The sequence below is a fragment of the Oncorhynchus keta genome, chromosome 28 (assembly GCF_023373465.1).
Source record: "Oncorhynchus keta strain PuntledgeMale-10-30-2019 chromosome 28, Oket_V2, whole genome shotgun sequence".
Classification (NCBI taxonomy): Eukaryota; Metazoa; Chordata; class Actinopteri; order Salmoniformes; family Salmonidae; genus Oncorhynchus; species Oncorhynchus keta.
This window is the reverse complement of record NC_068448.1, coordinates 15,322,387-15,350,364: the sequence shown is the minus strand read 5'-3', so window position 1 is coordinate 15,350,364 and position 27,978 is coordinate 15,322,387. Positions and strand designations below refer to the sequence as shown.

At 46.1% G+C, this 27,978-nt stretch overlaps 1 protein-coding gene across 1 annotated transcript; it reads left to right on the top strand.

Annotated features, from left to right (window-relative positions):
• Nucleotides 1–27,502, top strand: LOC118376091 (nuclear receptor subfamily 1 group D member 1-like). Its single transcript, XM_035762761.2, has 8 exons — nucleotides 1–688; nucleotides 17,042–17,353; nucleotides 18,286–18,374; nucleotides 18,497–18,641; nucleotides 24,423–25,012; nucleotides 25,222–25,407; nucleotides 25,583–25,793; nucleotides 26,025–27,502. Exons 1-8 carry the CDS (start codon nucleotides 673–675, stop codon nucleotides 26,222–26,224), a joined length of 1,749 nt encoding a protein of 582 aa, XP_035618654.2. The 5' UTR covers nucleotides 1–672; the 3' UTR covers nucleotides 26,225–27,502.
• Nucleotides 27,503–27,978: the final 476 nt, after the last annotated feature.

Here is a 27,978-nt window from a genome sequence, read left to right as displayed (position 1 = left end):
CACATAAGCGCATCAAATCTCCCCTCAGCTCTAAATACCGGCCAATGAGAACGCATGATAGAGTAAAGGGTGAAAGGAGAGTTCAAATGGGACATATAGTGAGATGAGATATACATCCAAACAGACACAACAGAAGTTGAGTGAGGACGCAGAAGCGAGTCACATTTTTTAAAGTCACCTGAAAACGTGATTGATGTGGAAGTGAGTGCGTGTATTGTTTGATCTAGTTTACAGTTCAGTTCACCCTCGGAGATGCTGATGGAGCTGTGAATTATTGGGAGTTTAAAAATTAGAATCACTTGTTCTCTGCTCGCGACACTCCCTTCCGCCGAACCAAGCAACTCACTAGCACAGTGCAGAACGGATCCAGGTAGCATGCAATAATAATATATCCTGCACACCTGAGACAGTTGGACATAACTGTTCTGCATAGAATACAGCTGGACATAACCGTGCTTACAGTATGCTACAGAGTGTTCTGTCGTTGACAGATCAATACTATTGTCTTCAACTGTGCGCTCGTTCCATGGGTCAGGTATTTTACACAAAGGTAGTTCTCGACTATCACCTGTCTGTAGTTTAGTATTGATCCTGCAAATTGACATTCAGAAGCAGCTGTATATTGACAAGTCGAGCTTCATTCATCACAGCAAACAAGACACATAAAGAAACATGGACAGTCCGGGTGGTAAGTGCTATGATTGCGGTGATATGTTTTGTTATTTCCGTTGATTGCTGATTTTCAGATTATATTTTGTTATTGCACACATGTTATATATCAGTCGCATAGCAATACTATTTTTTTGTAGCTCAATATTGAATTTGGTATTGGAGTTATACATTTTGAGTTGAGTATGGTGATGATTTTTTAAAGAATTTAAAGAGTATTTACCACGTTTTATTGTGTTTGTTTCTCTTTGCAGTCGTGCGTATTTGTGTGTAAAATACGTTCCCAAACGTCCTGCATGATGAGGTTTTACATTGAAGGCGTCTCTTCATCGGCATGTTAGAAAGGGGGTCGACCATTTTATAAGGCTAGTACTGTATGTCCAATTCTATATGTTTAGAAAGTTGCGACATGGAGATTAAATATATATATATATTTGATTTTACCTTTATTTTACTAGGCAAGTCAGTTAAGAACAAATTCTTATTTTCAATGACGGCCCAGATGAGAACAATTGAACTTTATAACAGGACCATCATGCTTTTTGTGCATTATCCTCCCATGCGTGAACTTGGAAAATGCAATGAATACTGATTGATATAAGTTCTGAAACAGGTGTAATATCCAACAAGTGTATGTTTTCTTTCAAGCATACAAAGGTGCACATGAAAAACTGCTAAAAAGATTAACGATGATATGTGACAGTGCTTGAAGTTCACCAACTTACATTTACATTTACATTTAAGTCATTTAGCAGACGCTCTTATCCAGAGCGACTTACAAACTTCCCACATAAAAAATGACTACAGTTTACTATAGAATGCTACAATACTTAATATAGAATTCTGTAGTAAACTGTAGTATATTGTAGAATTGTACACACTGTAGCATCCCTCGATCATGTGTATTACTTACTATATCATTTTGTAGTATACTGTACTACAGTATACTACAGATCGCAAAAACACTACAGTAAATACTACAGTAATGTCGGCAAAAACGCTACAGTAAATACTACAATAATGTCGGCAAAAAGACTACAGTAAATACTACAGTAATGTCGGCAAAAAGATTACAGGAAATACTACAGTAATGTTGGCAAAAACACTACAGTAAATACTACAGTAATGTCATCAAAAACACTACAGTAAATACTACAGTAATGTTGGCAAAAACACTACAGTAAATACTACAGTAATGTCATCAAAAACACTACAGTAAATACTACAGTAATGTCATCAAAAACACTACAGTAAATACTACAGTAATGTCATCAAAAACACTACAGTAAATACTACAGTAATGTCTGCAAAAACACTACAGTAAATACTACAGTAATGTCGGCAAAAACACTACAGGAAATACTACAGTAATGTCGGCAAAAACACTACAGTAAATACTACAGTAATGTCGGCAAAAACACTACAGTAAATACTACAGTAATGTCGGCAAAAATACTACAGTAAATACTACAGTAATGTCGGCAAAAACACTACAGTAAATACTACAGTAATGTCATCAAAAACACTACAGTAAATACTACAGTAATGTCATCAAAAACACTACAGTAAATACTACAGTAATGTCGGCAAAAACACTACAGTAAATACTACAGTAATGTCGGCAAAAACACTACAGTTAATACTACAGTAATGTCGACAAAAACACTACAGTAAATACTACAGTAATGTCCGCAAAAATACTACAGTAAATACTACAGTAATGTCGGCAAAAACACTACAGTAAATACTACAGTAATGTCGGCAAAAACACTACAGTAAATACTACAGTAATGTCGGCAAAAACACTACAGTAAATACTACAGTAATGTCAGCAAAAACACTACAGTTAATACTACAGTAATGTCAGCAAAAACACTACAGTAAATACTACAGTAATGTCGGCAAAAACACGACAGTAATTACTATAGTATATTATACTACAGTATTTATTTGCATATACCCTGCCCATTTTCCTCCCCATACCCAGTTTGTACTACCCTAAAGTGTGAAACCTACATGCCAAGTATATATACAGTACCAGTCTAAAGTTTGGACACACCTACTCATTGAAGGGGTTTCATTTTTTCTTTCATTTTTACTTTGTTCCACATTGTAGAATAATAGTGAAGACATCAAAACTATGGAATCATGTAGTAACCAAAAAAGTGCTAAACAAATCTAAAATATATTTGAGATTTGAGATTCTTCAAAGTTGCCACCCTTTGCCTTGATGACAGCTTTGCACAATCTTGGCCTTTTCTCAACTAGCTTCATGGGGTAGTGACATGGAATGCATTTAAATTAACAGGTGTGCCTTGTTAAAAGTTAATTTGTGGAATTGATTTCCTTCTTAATGCATTTGAGGCTATCAGTTGGGTTGTGACATGGTAGGGGTGGTATACCCTATTTGGTAAAAGACAGAGTCAGCCATCATTACTTTAAGAAATGAAGGTCAGTCAATCTGGAAAGAACTTTGAACGTTTCTTCAAGTGCAGTTGCAAAAACCACCAAGCGCTATGATGAAACTGGCTCTCATGAGGACTTCCACAGGAAAGGAAGACCCAGAGTTACCTCTGCTGCAGAGGATAAGTTCAATAGAGTTGGCCTCCCGGGTGGCGCAGTGGTTAAGGGCGCTGTACTGCAGCGCCAGCTGTGCCATCAGAGTCCCTGGGTTTGCGCCCAGGCTCTGTCGTAACCTGCCGCGACTGGGAGGTCCGTGGGGCGACGCACAATTGGCCTAGCGTCGTCCGGGTTAGGGAGGGCTTGGTCAGTAGGGATGTCCTTGTCTCATCGCGCACCAGCGACTCCTGTGGTGGGCCGGGCGCAGTGTGCACTAACCAAGGTTGCCAGGTGCACAGTGTACCCTCCGACACATTGGTGCGGCTGGCTTCCGGGTTGGATGCGCGCTGTATTAAGAAGCAGTACGGCTAGTTGGGTTGTGTATCGGAGGACGCATGACTTTCAACCTTCGTCTCTCCCGAGCCCGTACGGGAGTTGTAGCAATGAGACAAGATAGTAGCTACTAAAACAATTGGATACCACGAAATTGGGGAGAAAAGGGGTCAAATTCAACAAAACAAAAAAATCAATAGAGTTAACTGCACCTCAGAGTTCAAGTAACAGACACATCTCAACATCAACTGTTCAGAGGAGACTGAGTGAATCAGGCCTTTCTGGTCGAATTGCTGCAAAGAAACCACTACTAAAAGGAGACCAATAATAAGAAGAGGCTTGCTTGGACCAAGAAACACGAACAATGGACATTAGACCGGTGGAAATCTGTCTTTTGGTCTGATGAGTCTAAATTTGAGAGATTTGGTTCCAACCGCTGTGTCTTTGTGAGATGCAGAGTAGGTGAACGGATGATCTCCACATTTGTGGTTCCTACCTTGATTTATTTCAAATTCAAGGCACACTTAACTTCTTGCGTCGAGCCATCCCGGATCCGGGATCGTGAATACAGCCTCAAGCTCATTACCATAATGCAACGTTAACTATTCATGAAAATCGCAAATGAAATGAAATAAATATGCTAGCTCTCAAGCTTAGCCTTTTGTTAACAACACTGTCGTCTCAGATTTTAAAACATTTGCTTCTCAACCATAGCAAAACAAGCATTTCTGTAAAAAACAAAAATTAATTCATCCAAACGCCAAACTTTCTTCCACATTAACTCCATAATATCGACTGAAACATGGTAAACGTTGTTTAGAATCAATCCTCAAAGTGTTTTTCACATATCTCTTCATGATATATAATTCCTGGAAGTCTCCTCTCTGTCTTAATCACATGGATGAATGCGAGCAGCTTGGAGATTACGCAACAATTTCAACAAAGGACACCGGGCGGACCCCTGGTAAATGTAGTCTCTTATGGTGAATCTTCCAATGATATGCCTACAAATACGTTACAATGCTGCAGACAAGTTGGAGAAACGATAGAAAGGGCAGGCTAATTCGTGGCGCTTTCACAGCCATATAAGGAGACAATGAAAAACAGAGCGTCAAAAATCCTGCTAATTTCCTGTTTGAAGTTTCATCTTGGTTTCGCCTGTAGCATCAGTTCTGGGGCACTCACAGATAATATCTTTGCAGTTTTGGAAACGTCAGAGTGTTTTCTTTCCAAAGCTGCCAATTATATGCATAGTCAAGCATCTTTTCGTGACAAAATATTGCGCTTAAAACAGGCAAGTTTTTTGATCCAATAATGACATAGCACCCCCATATTTGATTCGTGTTTACTTTGTTTCATTAAACATGGATCGCAATAGCCACGCCGCATTTTGGTCTGACTCTACTTCACCTGAAGAGAACCGTTACAATGGAAGCCAAAAGGGTTCTACTTTAAACCAAAAAGGGCTCTACCTGGAACCAAAAAGGTTTATCCTATGGGGACAGCCGAAGAACCTTTTTGAAACCGTTTTTCTAAGAGTGTAGTATTTATACCATAGTATACTATACTATTTTTTCATATGGGTAGGAGACACTTCCTGTTTTTCCTCATGAAAACAAATTCACATGGAGTCTGGTTACAATGCATTCTATGCTTATTGCCAACAGTAGGCAGGCGACTTTGTTTTTGTGTGTATCTATAAGTAAATTATTCTCTACCACCCCATGTGCATTGAGATGCTGAATAGATAGAAGTGTTGTGATTACTACATTAATAATTTGGTGGGTGCCTATTTTTGTCCTATTTCACACATGGACAAGTGTGTGTTATACACATGTGAAATGTAAATGTGTGTTGCGTATCCTTTCGGTTATTGGTCCAACGCTCTTAACCTCTAGGCTACCTGCTGCCCTTGGAGGCTGGGCCAGTGACATGGGTTGATAACGCAAAGCTTATGGCTATGGGAAACTATAGAGTTATGCATGGAGCATTGGGAGGTGTTTCCGCAAGGTTAGCCAAAGTACACCTGGCATCATTTATTTACATATTCTACTTCCACTCCCAGCTGTTGAGTGGTGATTAATGTACTAACTCTGCAGTCACGTTTCAGTCCAGGTGATGGAAACGGTCTGGGTCAAGGTGCCCTTCTGCATGTTCCACGGGTTCCATGTCAGTTATTATCTGGAGGACAAAACTTGGAGCTTTTCAGACCTCTGCATCCGACACTAAATTTTGTCATTTATTTGTTTAAATGTTATATATAAAAAACGTTTTTATTAACTTATTCATCATCTACTTTATTGGCCTTAGATATTTTGTATGGGCTACTCGGGTAGGCTAAATACTGTATACAATTTGTGGATGTTTGCATGATGTCAATACGAAGGTTAAAAGGTCACTGGTGCAGTAATGTGGGATATCTGAGCACCATGCCGCAGCATTTTTTACTCCTGCCATCTGCCTGCAACTTGGAGGCGGTTTTGAATGGTGGCTCTCTCTCTTTTCTTCATTGAGAATGTCATCCAACTTGACTCTATGATTACATGGCTCAGTTAACCTACAGCTAGTGCCCCTGTTTGACCTTGATATGTAATGGTCTTAGAGGGAGAGATACAGTACATGCATTCTTGATTTATCTTATCAAACCAAGCAGAAGTAAACAAAATCAGATGTAATCCATATAAATCAAATCAAATCAATTTGTATTTGTCACATACACATGGTTAGCAGATGTTAATGCGAGTGTAGCGAAATGCTTGTGCTTCTAGTTCCGACAATGCAGTAATAACCAACAAGTAATCTAACAATTCTAAAACTACTGTCTTATACACAGTGTAAGGGGATAAAGAATATGTACATAAAGATATATGAATGAGTGATGGTACTGAGCAGCATAGGCAAGATACAGTAGATGGTATCGAGTACAGTATATACATATGAGATGAGTATGTAAACAAAGTGGCATAGTTAAAGTGGCTAGTGATACATGTATTACATAAGGATGCAGTCGATGATATAGAATACAGTATATACGTATGCATATGAGATGAATAATGTAGGGTATGTAACATTATATAAGGTAGCATTGTTTAAAGTGGCTAGTGATATATTTACATCATTTCCCATCAATTCCCATTATTAAAGTGGCTGGAGTTGAGTCCGTGTCAGTGTCAGTGTGTTGGCAGCAGCCACTCAATGTTAGTGGTGGCTGTTTAACAGTCTGATGGCCTTGAGATAGAAGCTGTTTTTCAGTCTCTCGGTCCCAGCTTAGATGCACCTGTACTGACCTCGCCTTCTGGATGATAGCGGGGTGAACAGGCAGTGGCTCGGGTGGTTGTTGTCCTTGATGATCTTTATGGCCTTCCCGTAACATCGGGTGGTGTAGGTGTCCTGGAGGGCAGGTAGTTTGCCCCCGGTGATGCGTTATGCAGACCTCACTACCCTCTGGAGAGCCTTACGGTTGTGGGCGGAGCAGTTGCCGTACCAGGCGGTGATACAGCCCGCCAGGATGCTCTCGATTGTGCATCTGTAGAAGTTTGTGAGTGCTTTTGGTGACAAGCCGAATTTCTTCAGCCTCTTGAAGTTGAAGAGGCGCTGCTGCGCCTTCTTCACGATGCTATCTGTGTGAGTGGACCAATTCAGTTTGTCTGTGATGTGTATGCCGAGGATCTTAAAACTTGCTACCCTCTCCACTACTGTTCCATCGATGTGGATAGGGGGGTGTTCCCTCTGCTGTTTCCTGAAGTCCACAATCATCTCCTTAGTTTTGTTGACGTTGAGTGTGAGGTTATTTTCCTGACACCACACTCCGAGGGCCCTCACCACCTCCCTGTAGGCCGTCTCGTCGTTGTTGGTAATCAAGCCTACCACTGTTGTGTCGTCCGCAAACTTGATGATTGAGTTGGAGGCTTGCGTGGCCACGCAGTCGTGGGTGAACAGGGAGTACAGGAGAGGGCTCAGAACACACCCTTGTGGGGCCCCAGTGTTGAGGATCAGCGGGGTGGAGATGTTGTTGCCTACCCTCACCACCTGGGGGTGGCCCGTCAGGAAGCCCAGTACCCAGTTGCACAGGGCGGGGTCGAGACCCAGGGTCTCGAGCTTGATGACGAGCTTGGAGGGTACTATGGTGTTGAATGCCGAGCTGTAGTCAATGAACAGCATTCTCACATAGGTATTCCTCTTGTCCAGATGGGTTAGGGCAGTGTGCAGTGTGGTTGAGATTGCGTCGTCTGTGGACCTATTTGGGCGGTAAGCAAATTGGAGTGGGTCTAGGGTGTCAGGTAGGGTGGACTCGTCTCTCAAAGCACTTCATGATGACGGAAGTGAGTGCTACGGGGCGGTAGTCGTTTAGCTCAGTTACCTTAGCTTTCTTGGGAACAGGAACAATGGTGGCCCTCTTGAAGCATGTGGGAACAGCAGACTGGTATAGGGATTGATTGAATATGTCCGTAAACACACCGGCCAGTTGGCCTGCGCATGCTCTGAGGGCGCGGCTGGGGATGCCGTCTGGGCCTGCAGCCTTGCGAGGGTTAACACGTTTAAATGTCTTACTCACCTCGACTGCAGTGAAGGAGAGTCCGCATGTTTTCGTTGCAGGCCGTGTCAGTGGCACTGTATTGTCCTCAAAGCGGGCAAAATGTTTTTTTTATTTTTTACCTTTATAAATAAGGCAAGTCAGTTAAGAACATATTCTTATTTTCAATGACAGCCTGGGAACAGTGGGTTAACTGCCTGTTCAGGGGCAGAACGACAGATTTGTACCTTGTCAGCTCGGGGGTTTGAACTCGCAACCTTCCGGTTACTAGTCCAACGCTCTAACCACTAGGCTACGCTGCCGCCCCATTTAGTCTGCCTGGGAGCAAGACATCCTGGTCCGTGACTGGGCTGGATTTCTTCTTGTAGTCCGTGAATGACTGTAGACCCTGCCACATGCCTCTTGTGTCTGAGCCGTTGAATTGAGATTCTACTTTGTCTCTGTACTGACGCTTAGCTTGTTTGATAGCCTTGCGGAGGGAATAGCTGCACTGTTTGTATTCGGTCATATATACATCCAAATCTAAATAACACAAGATAGTTCAACTGATTGCATAATATTGAGTGAGGGTACTGCTGGTTTAACCTAGATGCCCATATTCACCTGCTGCCCAATTAGGTAAGTCTCACAGAGCAATGCAATGGGGTGATGGCATTTAACTGAGAAGCCCGGATACACACACACACTTTGGAACCATGCCAGTCAGGTCAGGTCATCTAAACGTGTCCACTACCCACAGGATATCTAATCAGATCATCCAACCTGTTTTCGGAACTGTAATCCAGTGTTTCTATGTGGTCAATATTGGCCACTGGCTCTATGAATGATCGCGTGCGGTGTGTGTGAGGGGGGGGTGTCCTTGCAGTTCGCACAAATGATTCTAGCGCCCATTCAGAACATCCCCAACCAACCGTACACCATGCTCTATTTGAGTTTCCTCGACAATTATAACAGAGGCTATAAAGCGCGGGTGGTGATTATCATTTCTGACTGCTGGTGATAGCTTCATGCAGCGCGAGTCTTCCCACTGAATGCACTCCTCTCATTCTCGAATCGTCCTCACGTGGATGCATTTGCTAAACCGCGTGCGGCGCGTGATTTTACAGGCCGATACAGTTCTCTCTCCCCATTTCTTTTTTTCTCTTCGCTCTCTCTCTCCCGGCACTTATGTAGTGATGGTGCCTCCGGTGGTGGAAAGGGGGAGGTTAGGTTGGAAAGTGATGGTGTCTCCGGTGGTGGAAAGGGGGAGGTTAGGTTGGAAAGTGATGGTGTCTCCGGTGGTGGAAAGGGGGAGGTTAGGTTGGAAAGTGATGGTGTCTCCGGTGGTGGAAAGGGGGAGGTTAGGTTGGAAAGTGATGGTGTCTCCGGTGGTGGAAAGGGGGAGGTTAGGTTGGAAAGTGATGGTGTCTCCGGTGGTGGAAAGGGGGAGGTTAGGTTGGAAAGTGATGGTGCCTCCGGTGGTGGAAAGGGGGAGGTTAGGTTGGAAAGTGATGGTGCCTCCGGTGGTGGAAAGGGGGAGGTTAGGTTGGAAAGTGATGGTGCCTCCGGTGGTGGAAAGGGGGAGGTTAGGTTGGAAAGTGATGGTGCCTCCGGTGGTGGAAAGGGGGAGGTTAGGTTGGAAAGTGATGGTGCCTCCGGTGGTGGAAAGGGGGAGGTTAGGTTGGAAAGTGATGGTGCCTCCGGTGGTGGAAAGGGGGAGGTTAGGTTGGAAAGTGATGGTGCCTCCGGTGGTGGAAAGGGGGAGGTTAGGTTGGAAAGTGATGGTGCCTCCGGTGGTGGAAAGGGGGGGAGGTTAGGTTGGAAAGTGATGGTGCCTCCGGTGGTGGAAAGGGGGAGGTTAGGTTGGAAAGTGATGGTGTCTCCGGTGGTGGAAAGGGGGAGGTTAGGTTGGAAAGTGATGGTGTCTCCGGTGGTGGAAAGGGGGAGGTTAGGTTGGAAAGTGATGGTGTCTCCGGTGGTGGAAAGGGGGAGGTTAGGTTGGAAAGTGATGGTGTCTCCGGTGGTGGAAAGGGGGAGGTTAGGTTGGAAAGTGATGGTGCCTCCGGTGGTGGAAAGGGGGAGGTTAGGTTGGAAAGTGATGGTGCCTCCGGTGGTGGAAAGGGGGAGGTTAGGTTGGAAAGTGATGGTGCCGCTCTGGCTAAATGACTTAAATGTAATGTAAATTTAGATCTAGCTATAAATTAGAGTGGAGCCAAATGGGTGAACTTCTCTACCTCCACCCTACTCTCTACCTCCACCCTACCCTCTTCCTCCACCCTACCCTCTTCCTCCACCATACCCTCTACCTCCACCCTACCCTCTACCTCCACCCTACCCTCTTCCTCCACCCTACCCTCTTCCACCACCATACCCTCTTCCTCCACCCTACCCTCTTCCTCCACCCTACCCTCTTCCTCCACCCTACCCTCTACCTCCACCCTACCCTCTTCCTCCACCCTACCCTCTTCCTCCACCCTACCCTCTTCCTCCACTCTACCCTCTACCTCCACCCTCCCCTCTTCCTCCACCATACCCTCTTCCTCCACCATACCCTCTTCCTCCACCCTACCCTCTTCCTCCACCATACCCTCTTCCTCCACCATACCCTCTACCTCCACCCTACCCTCTACCTCCACCCTACCCTCTACCTCCACCCTACCCTCTTCTTCCACCCGACCCTCTTCCTCCACCCTACCCTCTTCCTCCACCCTACCCTCTACCTCCAACCTGCCCTCTACCTCCACCCTGCCCTCTACCTTCACCCTACCCTCGACCTCAACCATAACCTCTACCTCAACCCTACTTTCTACCCTCTACCCTAACCTCTACCTCCACCCTACCTCAATCCTACCCTCTACCTCAACTCTACTTTCTACTCTCTTCCTCCACCCTACCCTCTTTCTCCACCCTACCCTTTACCTCAACTCTATCCTCTACCTCCACCCTACCCTCTACCTCTATCCTACTTTCTACCCTCTACCTTCACCCTACCCTCTACCTCCACCCTATCCTACCCTCTACCTCAAACCTACCCTCTATCTCAACCCTACTTTCTACCCTCTACCTCAACCCTACTCTCTTCCTCCACCCTACCCTCTACCTCCACCCTACCCTCTACCTCCATCGTACTCTCTACCGCCACCCTACCCTCTTCCTCCATCCTACCCTCTTTCTCCACCCTATTCTCTACCTCCACCCTACCCTCTTCCTCCACCCTACCCTCTTCCTCCACCCTAAACTCTACCTCCACCCTACCCTCTACCTCAACCCTAACCTCTACCTCAACCCTACTTTCTACCCTCTACCCTAACCTCTACCTCCACCCTACCTCAATCCTACCCTCTACCTCAACTCTACTTTCTACTCTCTTCCTCCACCCTACCCTCTTTCTCCACCCTACCCTCTACCTCAAACCTACCCTCTTCCTCCTCCCTACCCTCTACCTCCGCCCTATCCTCTTCCTCCACCCTACCTCAACCCTACTCTCTACCTCCACCCTATTCTCTACCTCAACCCTATCCTTCATGACATGTCATTGCAAAGGCAAAACAAGCTAGGAAAACACTAGCAGCCTTGCCAGGCTTACAGCTGTAGCATAGCATAGCTCAGAGAACAAACCAGGGGAAGGCTATAATAGGGGAGGGGGAGGAGGGGAGGAGGATGTGGGCAAGGATTGTTGTGCCTGTTAAGTGCTCAGCGCTCACGTTTCCCCACCTGACAGCCTGCCTGACAGCCTGCCTGACAGCCTGTCTGGCTCTACACCTCGACTCAGGCACATAGATTAGTGGCAGAACGGGTTGGTTAAGGTCACGATGGGAAGCTGCTCTCCTCACTTCCCAACCTGCTGCTGATTCCACAATTAACAGTAGTGTCTGTATGCACTGATGTGCATTTTAACTAGCTTGTGCTCGTGAGTGTATGTCTCCTCTTCTGTCTCTTCCCTGGGTTACATTGGGCATCCTCTGGTGAGGCTATAGGATATATGCTATCCTTCTGGCTGAACATCAAAGCCAATTTACATTACTAAAGTCCTATAGCCCCCTATGGTTTTCTATACTCTCATGAGGGCCATGTTCTCTGAATTTGAGTTAGTTGACTTGACACAAAGGCCATATACTTAAGGCCATATACTTTACTTAGCCGCTGGTCAAGTAGATGGCATATTACTGCAGTACCGTATATAGCAGTATAGTCAAGCTTTGCCTTCGGGAGACTGTAAAATATGATAATTAATTGACCACTTTTATGGCACCAGTTTTGAGGGACCCTCACACACACAAACTAACATAAAAGTAGCTCACGTGAGTATTCAAGTGGACATGCCAAAGTCTTTGTGTGCGGGTGGAGGTGGGACAAGTCCTGGCTGGGTCAGCAGCAGGCTGTCTGTTTCCAGTCTCAGGAAGTGGCAGGCCAGGGCAGGACCAGGAGGTCCCTGTCAAAAGACCAGCACTAGCTCTGCTGTGTTAACAATCAAGGGAAAAACAGGGAAGACAACAAGAGGAAGGAAAAGGACAGATGGTCATGTTTCCCATATAAAATGTAAGGTTACATGACAAGTGCATGCTATTTGGGAATATAGTTCTATGGGAGAATGTAACTCACTCTTTTCATACCTAGGGCAGCGTGCTAGTTTAATGTACAGTAGGCTACACCCTCTGTGCTGAATGACTACCGCCCTGTAGCCTTGACATCCTTAGTAATGAAATGCCTTGAGAAACTTGTGAAAAGTCATATTTTCAGCGTCACCCAGAAGCTTCTCAACCCATTTCAGTTTGCCTATCAGCCTAGCAGAGGAGTTGATGATGCCATTCTTACCTTCCTTCACATGGTCTATAGACATCTAGAGGGTGCCAAATCCCATGTTAGGGTTCTATTTGTTGACTTTTCGTCTGCCTTCAACACAATCCAGCCCTACATTCTGGCACAGACTCATTTGGGACTTCTCCTTGAGGGGCTGGTTTCGTGGCTGTTGGACTTCCCGAGCCAATGCTCACAGCGAGTCAAAATAGGTCCCCATGTGTCAGACATGCGCAATACCAACACAGGCTCTCCTCAGGGATGTGTTTTGTCCCCACTCCTGTACATCTTGTACACTAATAGTTGTACTAGTTCCCATCCTGACAGACACCTCGTTAAATTTGCTGATGACACTGCCTTAAACGGTCCTAGATGACTTTGTAGAGTGGTGTGAGGAATCACACTTGGTCCACAATACCAACAAGACCAAAGAGACGTGCATAGACTTCAGGAAGCGTACAAAACCTCCCTCTGCAACATCTATCAGAGGTCAAAATATAGAGATTGTAGAGGAATACAAATACCTGGGTGTCCTCTTAGACAATAAGCTTCAGTGGAGAAAATGTACAGACGTGACCTACAAAAAGAGCCAACAGTATTTTCTCAAAAAGCTGGGATCTTTTAATGTAGACTGTACTATACTGACTCTGTTATACAAATCTTTCACTGAGAGTATTTAAAAATGTTGTATTGTTTGTTGGTTTGGCAATGCCACTGTCAGCCAGAGAAATAAACTGAGAAGGATTATCACCACAGCAAGCAAGGTACGTGGAGTCAAACAGACAGGCCTGGATGAGATATTTAAGGTTAGAGCCCTCCACAAGGCTCACAAAATAGTTTTAAACCCAAGCCACCCCCTGTATCCAGACTTTGAACGACTCCCCTCTGGGCACAGGTATAGAGCACCCCTCAGCAGGCAAAACAGAACTAGACAATCATTTGTGCCAGGTGTGATATCACTCCTAAATAGCTCAGGCTAAGTAAGGCCAGCAGGCTAATGTTCCCATCGGCTCAGTAAGGCCAGCAGGCTGATGTTCCCATCGACTCAGTAAGGCCAGCAGGCTAATGTTCCCATCGACTCAGTAAGGCCAGCAGGCTAATGTTCCCATCGACTCAGTAAGGCCAGCAGGCTGATGTTCCCATCGACTCAGTAAGGCCAGCAGGCTAATGTTCCCATCGACTCAGTAAGGCCAGTAGGCTGATGTTCCCATCGACTCAGTAAGGCCAGCAGGCTAATGTTCCCATCGACTCAGTAAGGCCAGCAGGCTGATGTTCCCATCGACTCAGTAAGGCCAGCAGGCTGATGTTCCCATCGACTCAGTAAGGCCAGCAGGCTGATGTTCCCATCGACTCAGTAAGGCCAGCAGGCTAATGTTCCCATCGACTCAGTAAGGCCAGCAGGCTGATGTTCCCATCGACTCAGTAAGGCCAGCAGGCTGATGTTCCCATCGACTCAGTAAGGCCAGCAGGCTGATGTTCCCATCGACTCAGTAAGGCCAGCAGGCTAATGTTCCCATCGACTCAGTAAGGCCAGTAGGCTGATGTTCCCATCGACTCAGTAAGGCCAGCAGACTGATGTTCCCATCGACTCAGTAAGGCCAGCAGGCTAATGTTCCCATCGACTCAGTAAGGCCAGCAGGCTGATGTTCCCATCGACTCAGTAAGGCCAGCAGGCTGATGTTCCCATCGACTCAGTAAGGCCAGCAGGCTAATGTTCCCATCGACTCAGTAAGGCCAGCAGGCTGATGTTCCCATCGACTCAGTAAGGCCAGCAGGCTAATGTTCCCATCGACTCAGTAAGGCCAGCAGGCTGATGTTCCCATCGACTCAGTAAGGCCAGCAGGCTGATGTTCCCATCGACTCAGTAAGGCCAGTAGGCTGATGTTCCCATCGACTCAGTAAGGCCAGCAGACTGATGTTCCCATCGACTCAGTAAGGCCAGCAGGCTAATGTTCCCATCGACTCAGTAAGGCCAGCTGGCTGATGTTCCCATCGACTCAGTAAGGCCAGCAGGCTGATGTTCCCATCGACTCAGTAAGGCCAGCAGGCTGATAGTATAGTATATGCCATTTAGCTGACGCTTTTATCCAAAGCGACTTACAGTCATGTGTGCATACATTCTACGTATGGGTGGTCCCGGGAATCGAACCCACTACCCTGGCATTACAAGCGCCATGCTCTACCAACTGAGCCACAGAAGGATGTTCCCATCGACTCAGTAAGGCCAGCAGGCTGATGTTCCCATCGACTCAGTAAGGCCAGCAGGCTGATGTTCCCATCGACTCAGTAAGGCCAGCAGGCTGATGTTCCCATCGACTCAGTAAGGCCAGCAGGCTGATGTTCCCATCGACTCAGTAAGGCCAGCAGGCTGATGTTCCCATCGACTCAGTAAGGCCAGCAGGCTGATGTTCCCATCGACTCAGTAAGGCCAGCAGGCTGATGTTCCCATCGACTCAGTAAGGCCAGCAGGCTGATGTTCCCATCGACTCAGTAAGGCCAGCAGGCTAATGTTCCCATCGACTCAGTAAGGCCAGCAGGCTGATGTTCCCATCGACTCAGTAAGGCCAGCAGGCTAATGTTCCCATCGACTCAGTAAGGCCAGCAGGCTGATGTTCCCATCGACTCAGTAAGGCCAGCAGGCTGATGTTCCCATCGACTCAGTAAGGCCAGTAGGCTGATGTTCCCATCGACTCAGTAAGGCCAGCAGGCTGATGTTCCCATCGACTCAGTAAGGCCAGCAGGCTAGTCATTTTGTTTTGTTTTATTGGTATGTAACTGTTATGAAAGTTTTATTGTCAATTTCGTTTTGTATTTAAACTCCACTTTAAACGTGGACATGACACTGCAACAAAATTTCCCCATGGGGACAATAAAGTTGTTAAGTAAGTACCTCTCTATACCATTCCCGGGGCGCTCCACCATCAGACCTATATTTCTAAAATCAAGGCCCCATTTTTACATTTTAGCATACGGTCTCAAACATAGCGATTTACAGTAGTGTGTGCATTTATTTTCATAATTTCCCCCGTACTGGTCCCCAGTGGATCCAACTGAGCCACACAGAACCGGGTGGTGATTGTTTTAACTATAGTGTAGGCAGTATACCTCGCGCACACATGTCAGTGCGCGCAGTTTTGTCTCAGCGCGTGGACAGCTCATGATAACCAGAGATACGAGGAGAGGATGCGATGGCAGCTGAGGGGCCTGTTAGCCTATTTTATAACGACCGCAAATAAATACTGTGGTTTGCCTGACGCCAAAAAATGTTTAAATTACCACGTTTCCTCCACAGTTTTTATGCGAGTAGCCTAACGTCATATTTTATAAAAACTAAATAATGACAGCTGTGATGAAAACAGGAAGTTTCTGTGTAATTTTATAAATGCAGACAGATATTTTTTTCGTTCGACATGGTGTGATAATTTTGTGTCGGTAAAATACAAACGTTTTCGCTCTTAAAACAATCTCATCAAGTACTGTAGATTAGTCAACACACACAGCCTACCCTTCACTGTATCTTCGAGCTATTGGCTACAGCGCACATGTGCCAAAACCAGAGTAGTCACGTTTTATATTTAATGCAAATTTGTTTGAAAATGTGACGAAACACATTGAATATTCGATTTTTATACGGTAGGCCTACATGAAAACGTAAGCGGAAAAAGGACATCATCATACACTGATTTTAATTCTCCATCAAGTCAGTTTGTTGGAAACACACCACTGTTGGGAAAATGTGCATATTTAGAATTTGGTTGGCACAGAAGCAATGTGCTGTGTTTCCCACATGGTTTACTTTGCTCCACTCCCTGCATGTGCTTGAATGCACAATTATACCTAATTAAATTCATATCATATGATGTGGCAGGATGCTTGCAGCACATTCTCAGAGCTGACCTCCTTTGCAGGGTCAGAGGGATGTGCAACATGACATCACATAAAACTTGCTGTTCCAAAACATGTTATGCACTTGTATAAATTGTATATTTTTCGACACCAAAATGAATTCAGTACAGCCCTTTTCGAATGAAGGTTTTTGCTTGTTGAAAATGGCATCCTAAACTACAGCATGCACTTTGATACTTTAAACTCCTTTTCAGAGCAAACTTATCAGCTATTTTGTGTCAGCTACCTGACTAACTCCCTGCTCTGTCTCTGTTTTGTGAACAGGTGGTGTTATTCTGTATGCGGGCTCCTCTGGCAGTGCCAGCCCAGGCAGCCCGTCCAGTGGGTACCAGACCGAGTCTCCCCCCTCCTCCCACTCCCAGCCCTCCTCCCCAGAGGAGATCACCTTCACAGAGCTTGGGCACCTGGGGTCCCTGAAGGGCCAGAGGGGAGGAAGATGTACCCCTCCATCTTCCAAACTGGTGTTCCAGTTCCCAGAAGTCTACAAGGTGGCTACATCAACATCCACCCACCAGGACACCTACCAACACACCAGCGCTGGGACAAGACCATGTGGATTCACAGGAACTTTCACCAGTGAGTTGTTTACCAATGTGTTATTTTCCCTCTTTACTTCCTGAACCTTTAGTTTAGTTTATTTTATTTTTACAGGGACAGTGCACATTAATCAACGTTTCAGTAAAAGTGCCGGTTTTAGCCAGCCGGCTAATTTTCAACCGCAGTCCCTGGGCAGGTTATTAAAAACAATTACGATATAGACAATAGCACCATAGAACAAGCAAGACATAGCAACTTAGGACAAGCAAGACATCGCATACAGACAGAGCAACATATGACAAGTAAGACGTAGCATACAGACAGAGCAACATAGAACAAAAAGCAACAAGACAAAATTCATAAAAGCAACAGTGTTTCCACACCTCACAAGCTACAGACAACAGACAACATGGAAAGCGGCAACACACAGCTAGGGACCATGTTCACAAATCTGATTGACCTTTAGCCATGTCTTCAAGCATTTTGTGAAATCGTGATATGTGGTGCAGTTATGTGTGTCTGATGGCAGTGTATTCCAGACATGGGAAGCTCTCACAGAGAATGCAGATTTACTAAAGGTGCTTTTCCTTAGGGGAACTATACAGTCACCTCTCATGGCAGACCTTGTGGATCTGCTGCCATATGTCTGGGTTTTCTGTTTAACAAAACTATTGATCGGAGGGGGAGCCAGGCCATTAAGGATCTTGAAAACAAGTCATGCGTCGGTGTATTGCACAAGATTTTCCCAACTCAAGAGCTCATGCTTTCTAAGGATGTGACAATGATGATGGCTATTGGGCTTCCTATCAAGCCTGAATATCCACCTTATCCATGACCCATGTCCCCTGCATCTTTTAGTTGACTGTACACATCTTTTGTTGCTTGTACAATTGGTTGGTATTCACCCTCGTAGGCTCACTGATCTGATCACATTTCTGATTATCTGTGCCTCTCTCTTGCTATGTCTACAGAGGCTGGTGGGATGGTGCTTCTGTGCAAAGTGTGTGGAGACATTGCATCTGGGTTCCACTACGGAGTGCACGCCTGTGAGGGTTGCAAGGTAAAGACCCTGACAAATAAACACAAACTGTATATGATATGATTACATTACACAGTCTATATTACCATAAAAACCAACCAGGATGCAAACTAACTGTACATCTGCTTGTATTTCCTGTCTAGGGTTTCTTCCGTCGCAGCATCCAGCAGAATATCAACTACAAGATGTGTGTGAAAAATGAGAACTGCCTCATCATGAGAATGAACCGCAACCGTTGCCAACACTGTCGCTTCAAGAAATGCCTCTTCGTTGGCATGTCCAGAGATGGTAAGAGTTATAGTGAAATCTTAATGGTAGTGCAGGCTCAAAATGGGGCAGAGAGTCTTTTGAGGCCATCCAATGAGTGTTTGTCAGTTACAAGTTCCATCAGCACTGCACCTTATCTTTTTATCGGCAGGTAGTCTAGTGATTAGAGTGTTGGGCCAGTAACCGAAAGGTTGCTAGATCGAATCCCAGAGTTGACAAGGTCAAATTCTGTCGTTCTGCGCCTGAACAAGGCAGTTAACCCACTGTTCCTAGGCCGTCATAGTAAATAGGAATTTGTTCTTAACTGACTTGCCTAGTTAAATAAAGGTAAAATAAAAAATACATCTTTCACCTGAGACATTGCACTGGCCTACTGTTGAAGGGCAGACTTAGGAAAATACCCTACACAGCCTCTTGCACATTCCAAGGTTTCAAAGTCAGTCTGTATTTTTCTTGTTCAGATTCCTCCTCTCTCTCTTGTCCCTGCTCTTCTCCATGTTCCTCTCCTTCATGTTCCATGATCTCTCCTTCTGTGCTCTTCCTCCATCCCACTCTCCTCTCCCTCCCTCCATCCTACTCTCCTCTCCCCATCCCACTCTCCTCTCTTCCATCCCACTCTCCTCTCCTCCATCCCACTCTCCTCTCCCTCCCTCCCTCCATCCCACTCTCCTCTCCCTCCCTCCATCCCTCTATCCCACTCTCCTCTCCTCCATCCCACTCTCCTCTCCCTCCATCCCACTCTCCTCTCCCTCCCTCCATCCTACTCTCCTCTCCCCATCCCACTCTCCTCTCCTCCATCCCACTCTCCTCTCCTCCATCCTACTCTCCTCTCCCTCCATCCCACTCTCCTCTCCCTCCATCTAACTCTCCTCTCATCCATCCCACTCTCCTCTCCCTCCATCCCACTCTCCTCTTCTCCATCCCACTCTCCACCATACCATCCCACACTCCTCTCCCTCCATCCCACTCTCCTCTGCCTCCATCCCACTCTCCTCTCCTCCATCCCACTCTCCTCTCCTCCATCCCACTCTCCTCTCCCTCCATCCCACTCTCCTCTCCCTCCATCTAACTCTCCTCTCATCCATCCCACTCTCCTCTCCCTCCATCCCACTCTCCTCTCCTCCATCCCACTCTCCACCATACCATCCCACTCTCCTCTCCCTCCATCCCACTCTCCTCTGCCTCCATCCCACTCTCCTCTCCTCCATCCCACTCTCCACCATACCATCCCACACTCCTCTCCCTCCATCTAACTCTCCTCTCATCCATCCCACTCTCCTCTCCCTCCATCCCACTCTCCTCTCCTCCATCCCACTCTCCACCATACCATCCCACACTCCTCTCCCTCCATCCCACTCTCCTCTGCCTCCATCACACTCTCCTCTGCCTCCATCACACTCTCCTCTGCCTCCATCCCACTCTCCTCTCCCTCCATCCCACTCTCCTCTCCCTTCATCCCACTCTCCTCTCCCTTCATCCCACTCTCCTCTCCTCTCCCTCCATCCCACTCTCCTCTCCCTCCATCCCACTCTCCTCTCCCTCCATCCCACTCTCCTCTCCCTCCATCCCATTCTCCTCTCCCTCCATCTCACTCTCCTCTCCTCCATCCCACTCTCCTCTCCCTCCCTCCCACTCTCCTCTCATCCATCCCACTCTCCTCTCCCTCCATCCCACTCTCCTCTCCTCCATCCCACTCTCCACCATACCATCCCACTCTCCTCTCCCTCCATCCCACTCTCCTCTGCCTCCATCCCACTCTCCTCTCCTCCATCCCACTCTCCACCATACCATCCCACACTCCTCTCCCTCCATCTAACTCTCCTCTCATCCATCCCACTCTCCTCTCCCTCCATCCCACTCTCCTCTCCTCCATCCCACTCTCCACCATACCATCCCACACTCCTCTCCCTCCATCCCACTCTCCTCTGCCTCCATCACACTCTCCTCTGCCTCCATCACACTCTCCTCTGCCTCCATCCCACTCTCCTCTCCCTCCATCCCACTCTCCTCTCCCTTCATCCCACTCTCCTCTCCCTTCATCCCACTCTCCTCTCCTCTCCCTCCATCCCACTCTCCTCTCCCTCCATCCCACTCTCCTCTCCCTCCATCCCACTCTCCTCTCCCTCCATCCCATTCTCCTCTCCCTCCATCTCACTCTCCTCTCCTCCATCCCACTCTCCTCTCCCTCCCTCCCACTCTCCTCTCCTCCATCCCACTCTCCTCTGCCTCCATCACACTCTCCTCTGCCTCCATCACACTCTCCTCTGCCTCCATCCCACTCTCCTCTCCCCCATCCCACTCTCCTCCATCCCACTCTCCTCTCCCTCCATCCCACTCTCCTCTCCCTCCATCCCACTCTCTTCTCCTCCCACTCTCCTCCATCCCACTCTCCTCTCCTCCATCCCACTCTCCTCTCCCTCCATCCCACTCTCCTCTCCCTCCATCCCACTCTCCTCTCCCTCCATCCCACTCTCCTCTCCTCTCCCTCCATCCCACTCTCCTCTCCTCTCCCTCCATCCCACTCTCCTCTCCTCTCCCTCCATCCCACTCTCATCTCCTCCATCCCACTCTCCTCTCCCTGCATCCCACTCTCATCTCCTCCATCCCACTCTCCTCTCCCTCCATCCCACTCTCCCCTCCCTCCATCCCACTCTCCTGCATCCCACTCTCCTCTCCTCCCATCACACTCTCCTCTTCCCCCATCACACTCTCCCCTCGCTCCATCACACTTTCATCCTGTGCTCTTCCTCCATCCCACTCTCCTCACCCCCATCCCACTCTCCTCTCCGACAGTGATTTATGAGAACAGGAGCCTTGAAGTCCCAAAAGCTATCTGTCATCCAGAAAACTGCAGCAAACAGGGATTATTTTGGGAAATTGGAACAGGGGCAACTTGATTACCTTGTGTACTGTTTGCCCTTATAACATCTTGTGGAATTAATTAGGGATACAGCAAACAATTAAGCTTGAGAGGCAGGAACAAAACAGCCTGTCCTTGACACGCAATTAATCAATCGTATCCTACGGTTTTAGTCTTAATAAGCAAAATATTGATAAATTGCCCCATCATAGCAGATTACGAGAATACGTTTCGGTTTATCTAAAAAAAAGCATAGCAAAAATAGTGGTTCCTCGTGACTTCGTTCGAATAGTTTGCCTGTCTCCTACTCTTCTTCCTGTCAGTATTGTTGTAGTTATCTCTAGTTCTCTATATTGCTTAATCTATGAGAGAACCAAGCGTGATTTATGCATGCGGTCGACAGTTTGGTTGCTCAAAGGTTGATTACAAGAAACGAGGGTAGTGTATAGTGTAGAGTTTTTTTTAAGGGAACAAACACTCATATTGACCCTATTAAAAAATATGTTCTCGCAATTGTCAAGAACCGCAACCTAGAAACCTCTTTCCTTCTGCTGCAACTGTTGCGAAAACAGGAAAACCTCAGTCAACTGCCTGCAGTCCACATGAAAGAATACGCCCTAAATTCTCAGGAGCCTGATGATGTGTGATTCTGTGTCTTATGATACCGTATAGGCAAGGCAAATATTTCAGTCAGTTGGCACAGTAGTGGCATACTTTCCCTCCCTGAAACCAGTTAGTCTTCTTAAAGATACAGTCCATACTGTAATGACTAGACGCTACAGAATCATTTCTTGCCATATAATAGTAAATCCATATAAACTAACATAGCAGATCTCCTCTAACCTCATGCCACTGTGTATAGCCCTTTAGCTCGATCTAGGTCGATGATCTTTAGGGACAGTGCAGAGACCCAACCGATCATGTAATGATGCCAGATATATTAAAGGCCCAGTGCAGTAAAAAACATGAATATCCTGTGTTTATTATATACACTTGAAGTCGGAAGTTTACATACAATTTAGCCAAATACATTGAAAATCCGTTTTTTCATAAAACTCCTGACTTTTAATCCTAGTAAAAATTCCCTGTCTTAGGTCAGTTAGGATCACCACTTTATTTTAAGAATGTGAAATGTCAGAATAATAGTAGAGAATGATTTATTTCAGCTTTTATTTCTTTCATCACATTCCCAGTGGGTCAGAAGTTTACATACACTCAGTTAGTATTTGGTAGCATTGCCTTTCAATTGTTTAACTTGGGTCAAACGTGTCCGGTAGCCTTCCACAAGCTTCCCACAATAAGTTGGGTGAATTTTGGCCCATTCCTCCTGACAGAGCTGGTGTAACTGAATCAGGTTTGTCGGCCACCTTGCTCGCACATGCTTTTCCAGTTCTGTTCCAGTCATTGTCCATTTGGAAGACCCATTTGCGACCAAGCTTTAACTGATGTCTTGAGATGTTGCTTCAATATATCCGCATACGTTTCCTCCCTCATGATGCCATCTATTTTGTGAATTGCACCAGTCCCTCAGGCAGCAAAGCACCCCTATAAGCAATTATTATTTTATTTTTTCAATTTGAATTGAAAACAATCACAGTAAGGTACTTACTTGTTCCCCAGAAATGATTTGATATTGAGATAAAAAAAAGTCTGCATTGGATCTTTACCACAGATGTTCACATCTGTAACTAAAGCAACACACAAATAACTCCTCCAATCTCATAGCTTAGTGCAGTATCTTATTTTGCCCTCAAACACTATAACTTAGATTGTTTCTACAACATACGTTCATGACTGCACTTTTATTAATCATTCTTATACATGATTTACATTTGGCCTCATGCATTGTGCTGGCTTGGTTGGAGAACTCTCATGAGGCAGGACTGCCGTCTGAAGTCTACTTCTTATCTCACACTCCGCCTTGTGGCGTCTCACTCTCCTCACTCACCACTTTCTCTCTGTAATCCTCTACTTCACTCCTCTTCACTGTCACTTACCCCCTCCTTCACTGTAACCTCTCCTTCCTCCATCCCTCATTCTCTGCAACCTCTCCTTCCTGCGTGCGGAGAGCCTATCTCTCTTTTTCTCTGTCCGCCACAGTAGCAGTGACCCACTGCCCTACTTACAGAGCAGAGAGGGAGGGAGGGAAGGAAGGAGACAGAGAGAGAGAGAAGGATAGGAGGAGAGAGAGGGGGTCTGTCAATTACATCTCCAGCAGATGGATATTTTTAGAGAGGGGAATAAGGAGAAGAGGGGGAACGGAGAAGGAGAGGGGATAGGGTGGAGGAGAGGGGGTAGGGAGGAGAGGGGGTATGAAGGAGGAGAGGAGATGAGGAGGGGATAGGGAGGAGGGTAGGGAGGAGGAGAGGGAGTAGGGAGGAGGAGAGAGTGTAGGGAGGAGGGTAGGGAGGAAGAGAGGGAGTAGGGAGGAAGAGAGGGAGTAGGGAGGAAGAGAGGGAGTAGGGAGGAAGAGAGGGAGTAGGGAGGAAGAGAGGGAATAGGGAGGAGGAGAGGGAATAGGGAGGAGGGGAATAGGGAGGAGAGGGGGTATGAAGGAGGAGAGAGGATAGGGAAGAGGAGAGGGGATAGGGAGGAGGGTAGGGAGGAAGAGAGGGAGTAGGTAGGAGGAGAGGGGATAGGGAGGAGGAGAGGAGGAGGGGAAGGGGGAGGAGAGGGGGTATGAAGGAGGAGAGAGGATAGGGAAGAGGAGAGGGGATAGGGAGGAGGGTAGGGAGGAGGAGAGGGGATCGGGAGGAGGAGATGGAGTTGTGGGGTCCATTACAAGATTAACACAATCTGCTCAGATCCATCCATATTGAAGAGACAGCCAGATACAATTAACACATTTTAGTATTCAAGGATATGTGTGAATATTTTGGTTTCTGTACAGACCATTTAAACACGTTAGTCCAAGTCCATTTCCTTCTGTTTGTCTTCCTTAGCTGTGCGTTTTGGCCGTATCCCTAAGAGGGAGAAGCAGAGGCTTCTGGAGGAGATGCAAAGCTACATGAACAGCCTGAACGAGTCTAACACCACCATGGACGTAGACTCCTCCCCTATCTCCGAAGCCCCTCCCAGCCCAGCAGAGGTTCCCTCTAAAGAGGCAATCAGAGCCATCTCACGGTCCTATCAGGACATCTTTGCCAGCAGCCAGGGCAGGGCAGCCAAGTTGGGCATCAACATCAATAACAACAATAACAACCTCCCAACATCCTGCCCCTTCAAGAGTTATACATCTCAGGAGACCTCCCATGGCTCCCCCCACTCCGGCTCTACCCAAGGGTATCAGTCCTGTCCTGCAGGCCCAGCCCCTTGCTGCTCAGTAACCAATGACAACCACCATACACTCCCTTCTGTGGACAACTGTTGCTATAGTTACCCTGCGACATCCAATCAGAATCACGGACAGTCCAATATCGACACGCCTCAACGGGGCGTGGAAACACACTGTTTCTCCATTAAGGAAGAGACCCAAGAGACCCAAACTCAGACTTCCTGTCCATGGAAGTTAGCAGCGGGCACCAAAGTGCTGGTGAGTAAATGGAGAGTTGTTATAAAGTTGGTCTTAAACTTGACTTTTGTTAAGCTGCAAAACAAATAGTATAGTGTGATTATAATCTAACGCTCAATTCAATTCAATTCAAGGGGCTTTATTGGCATGGGAAACATATGTTAACATTGCCAAAGCAAGTGACGTAGATAACTTTCCCTCTCTATCTAACCCTCTCTTAACTCTCTCAGGCTTGTCCTCTCAATGCGTGTCCTGTCTCTGCGGCCAGTCGTTCCGGCCAGCAGGTATGGGAGTCTTTCTCCCAGTGTTTCACCCCAGCAGTGAGGGAAGTGGTGGAGTTCGCTAAGAGCATCCCTGGCTTCCAGGAGCTCAGCCAGCACGACCAGGTCATGCTGCTCAAATCAGGCACCTTCCAGGTAATAACTGCTTGGTTAGTCCAGGACTAGGCTTTATCTGGGAAACCGGCCCTAAATCAGATGTTTGTAACTGCAGCTGAAATTAAGTTAAAAATACCTCTTCATTTTCTCTCCCAATACATTTAATCCCACTCCATGTTGGCTAACCTTCCATTGTGTCTTATGTCTCGGTCAGGTGTTGATGGTGAGGTACTGCACCCTGTTCAACCCTGAGGAGAGGACGGTGACTTTCCTGAACGGCCAGACGTACCCTCTGTCCTCCCTGCGGGCGCTGGGCATGGGGGCGCTGCTCAACTCCATGTTTGACTTCAGTGAGAAGCTGGGAACTCTAAGGCTGGAGCCTGAAGAGATAGCTCTGTTCATGGCCGTCGTGCTGGTCTCTGCAGGTGTGACAAAGAGCTGTTTAATTCCTTATAGTATTGCATTTGCACCTTGACCAGTATGGAGATAGGCTTACATTTGTAACTTGAATGGTGTCATTTTTTTTAGAATATATTTTTGTATTTAATCATTAGCATAACGATAAACTAACCAACCACAAAGCTGTGCCAACATCCATAAATAGATATTGGTGTTTCTCAAACAAACTCTCACCCTGTCTCCTCTCGTCTTGTCAGACGGTTCAGGCATCGCTGACATGGGTGCAGTGGAACAGCTCCAGGAAGAGTTGATCCGCGCCATGCGTTCTCTCATCCACCGCCGTCGTCCTGAAGAGAGCGCTGACATATTCTCCAAACTGCTCCTGCGCCTGCCCGACCTGCACACCCTCAACAACCTGCACTCAGACAAGCTGCTGGCCTTCCGCATTGACCCCTGAACAGCCCTGAACACACACACACAGACAATCACAACTTGCCCACCACCACTTTCTAGGGCAGGACTTTCCAGAGACTTTCCATGAGAAGAACAATGATGACTTGGGCAAATCAAAAAATATATATTCAAGAAGCATGTTTGAAAAAATACAATATTGAACAGATTTTGATCGTCATCCTGTTTTCATGCACACTTATACACACACACACACGCACACACACACACACAAATAACCTGAAGATCTCCACGGTCTGTCAGAACGTAGTGTTTTACGCTCACCGTTACACTCCTGGACAGATTCATGTGTATTGCTGTTTACCCAGAGACCAAAAGACTGTTTGTTCACTTACTTGTTTAACTCATTCCTAATCTACTGACCATCGCCAAACCACAGTTGAGAGAGAATCAGAGAAGATGTTGTTTGTGGACAATGATGTGTCAGGGACCATTATTGGTGACTGAATGTGTGGGGGTTTAATGTGTGAATAAGAGAAAGAGATCCTGTATATATAATAATACATAGATCAACTTTACACTTCAGATTATGTGACTCCCATTTCACTTACAAACATGTCTGGGGTTTAAATATGCAATTAAGTCTATATATTCAACAGCCTTGGATTTCATATAGAAGTGCTATTTTCTGTGTATTGTTACATCTAAATCAGGTTGAATGGAGACAGAGACAGCACTGTGTCTCCAAGCTTGTTGGGTTTTGTTCTCCATTTTGTTCCGATGATTTTGTTGTTGTAAATAATACATTGTCTTATTCAAATAATAACAATATATGGTGGAACTGCTGGGCAAAATCACAGTACATAAGACAAGTTTATGGATTAGAGCCTATAGAAATGTTATTGACTCTCTAAAGGGTGGGGGTTGGCAATGAAGAAGTGGGCTATGCACTGGAGAAAGTCATGTTGGAGAGGGCTCTGTATTGTATTGGTGAGAGGGATGTGCCATTAGCAGACACTTATCCAGAGTAGAATAGTGAGTGCATGCATTTTCATAACTCACAAAGGTGTCAGATCAGATCGCATATTGAATAAAACCAGCAGAATCCCTGAATTCACCAGCTCTCCTCACTCCACAACATGCACATTCTCCCCTATCCCCATCCACAAGGTTTGTCATACAAACTTAAAAAGAGACTCGGGGTGAATAAGGATCTTACCTGATTGCTCCAGATCTGAGCACATCTATTGTTTGTAAATGTTGTTTCTTCTTGTTCTTCCACAGAAATGATATAAAGATGAAGTGATGTACCTATTGAATTCCACCTTGTGTTTCTTCTTTGGTGTCCCAGAACAATCTCACATAACACATCTAAAAGCCTTACATTCCATGATATGCAGGTTTCCACAAAAATGCTGCTTCACTAATGCCGTACAACACACTGACCCAATTTAGTACTTAATCCATGAAAATACTGCAGTAAAAATCAAGTCCTAAATATGACTGACTAGTGCCTATACCGCTTACTGCCTTTCAAATTGTTAAAGAGAGACAAACTGATTCTCAGTAGTAGGTTACAATTATACATACGTGCATGCATTTCAGATTTTTGGAATAAACGATAATGTTATGCATGAATCATCATGGCATAATCATTTCTGAATAGATTATTATGCAAAAAAATATATTCTGGATGTTCTGCAAGTGTAGCTGCTGGTCTTGACTCAGTTCCATTATATTACACATAAGAGTCATTGAAGGAAGGCCTCTTCTGTAGGGGGGAGTTTTGTTGAGAGCCGC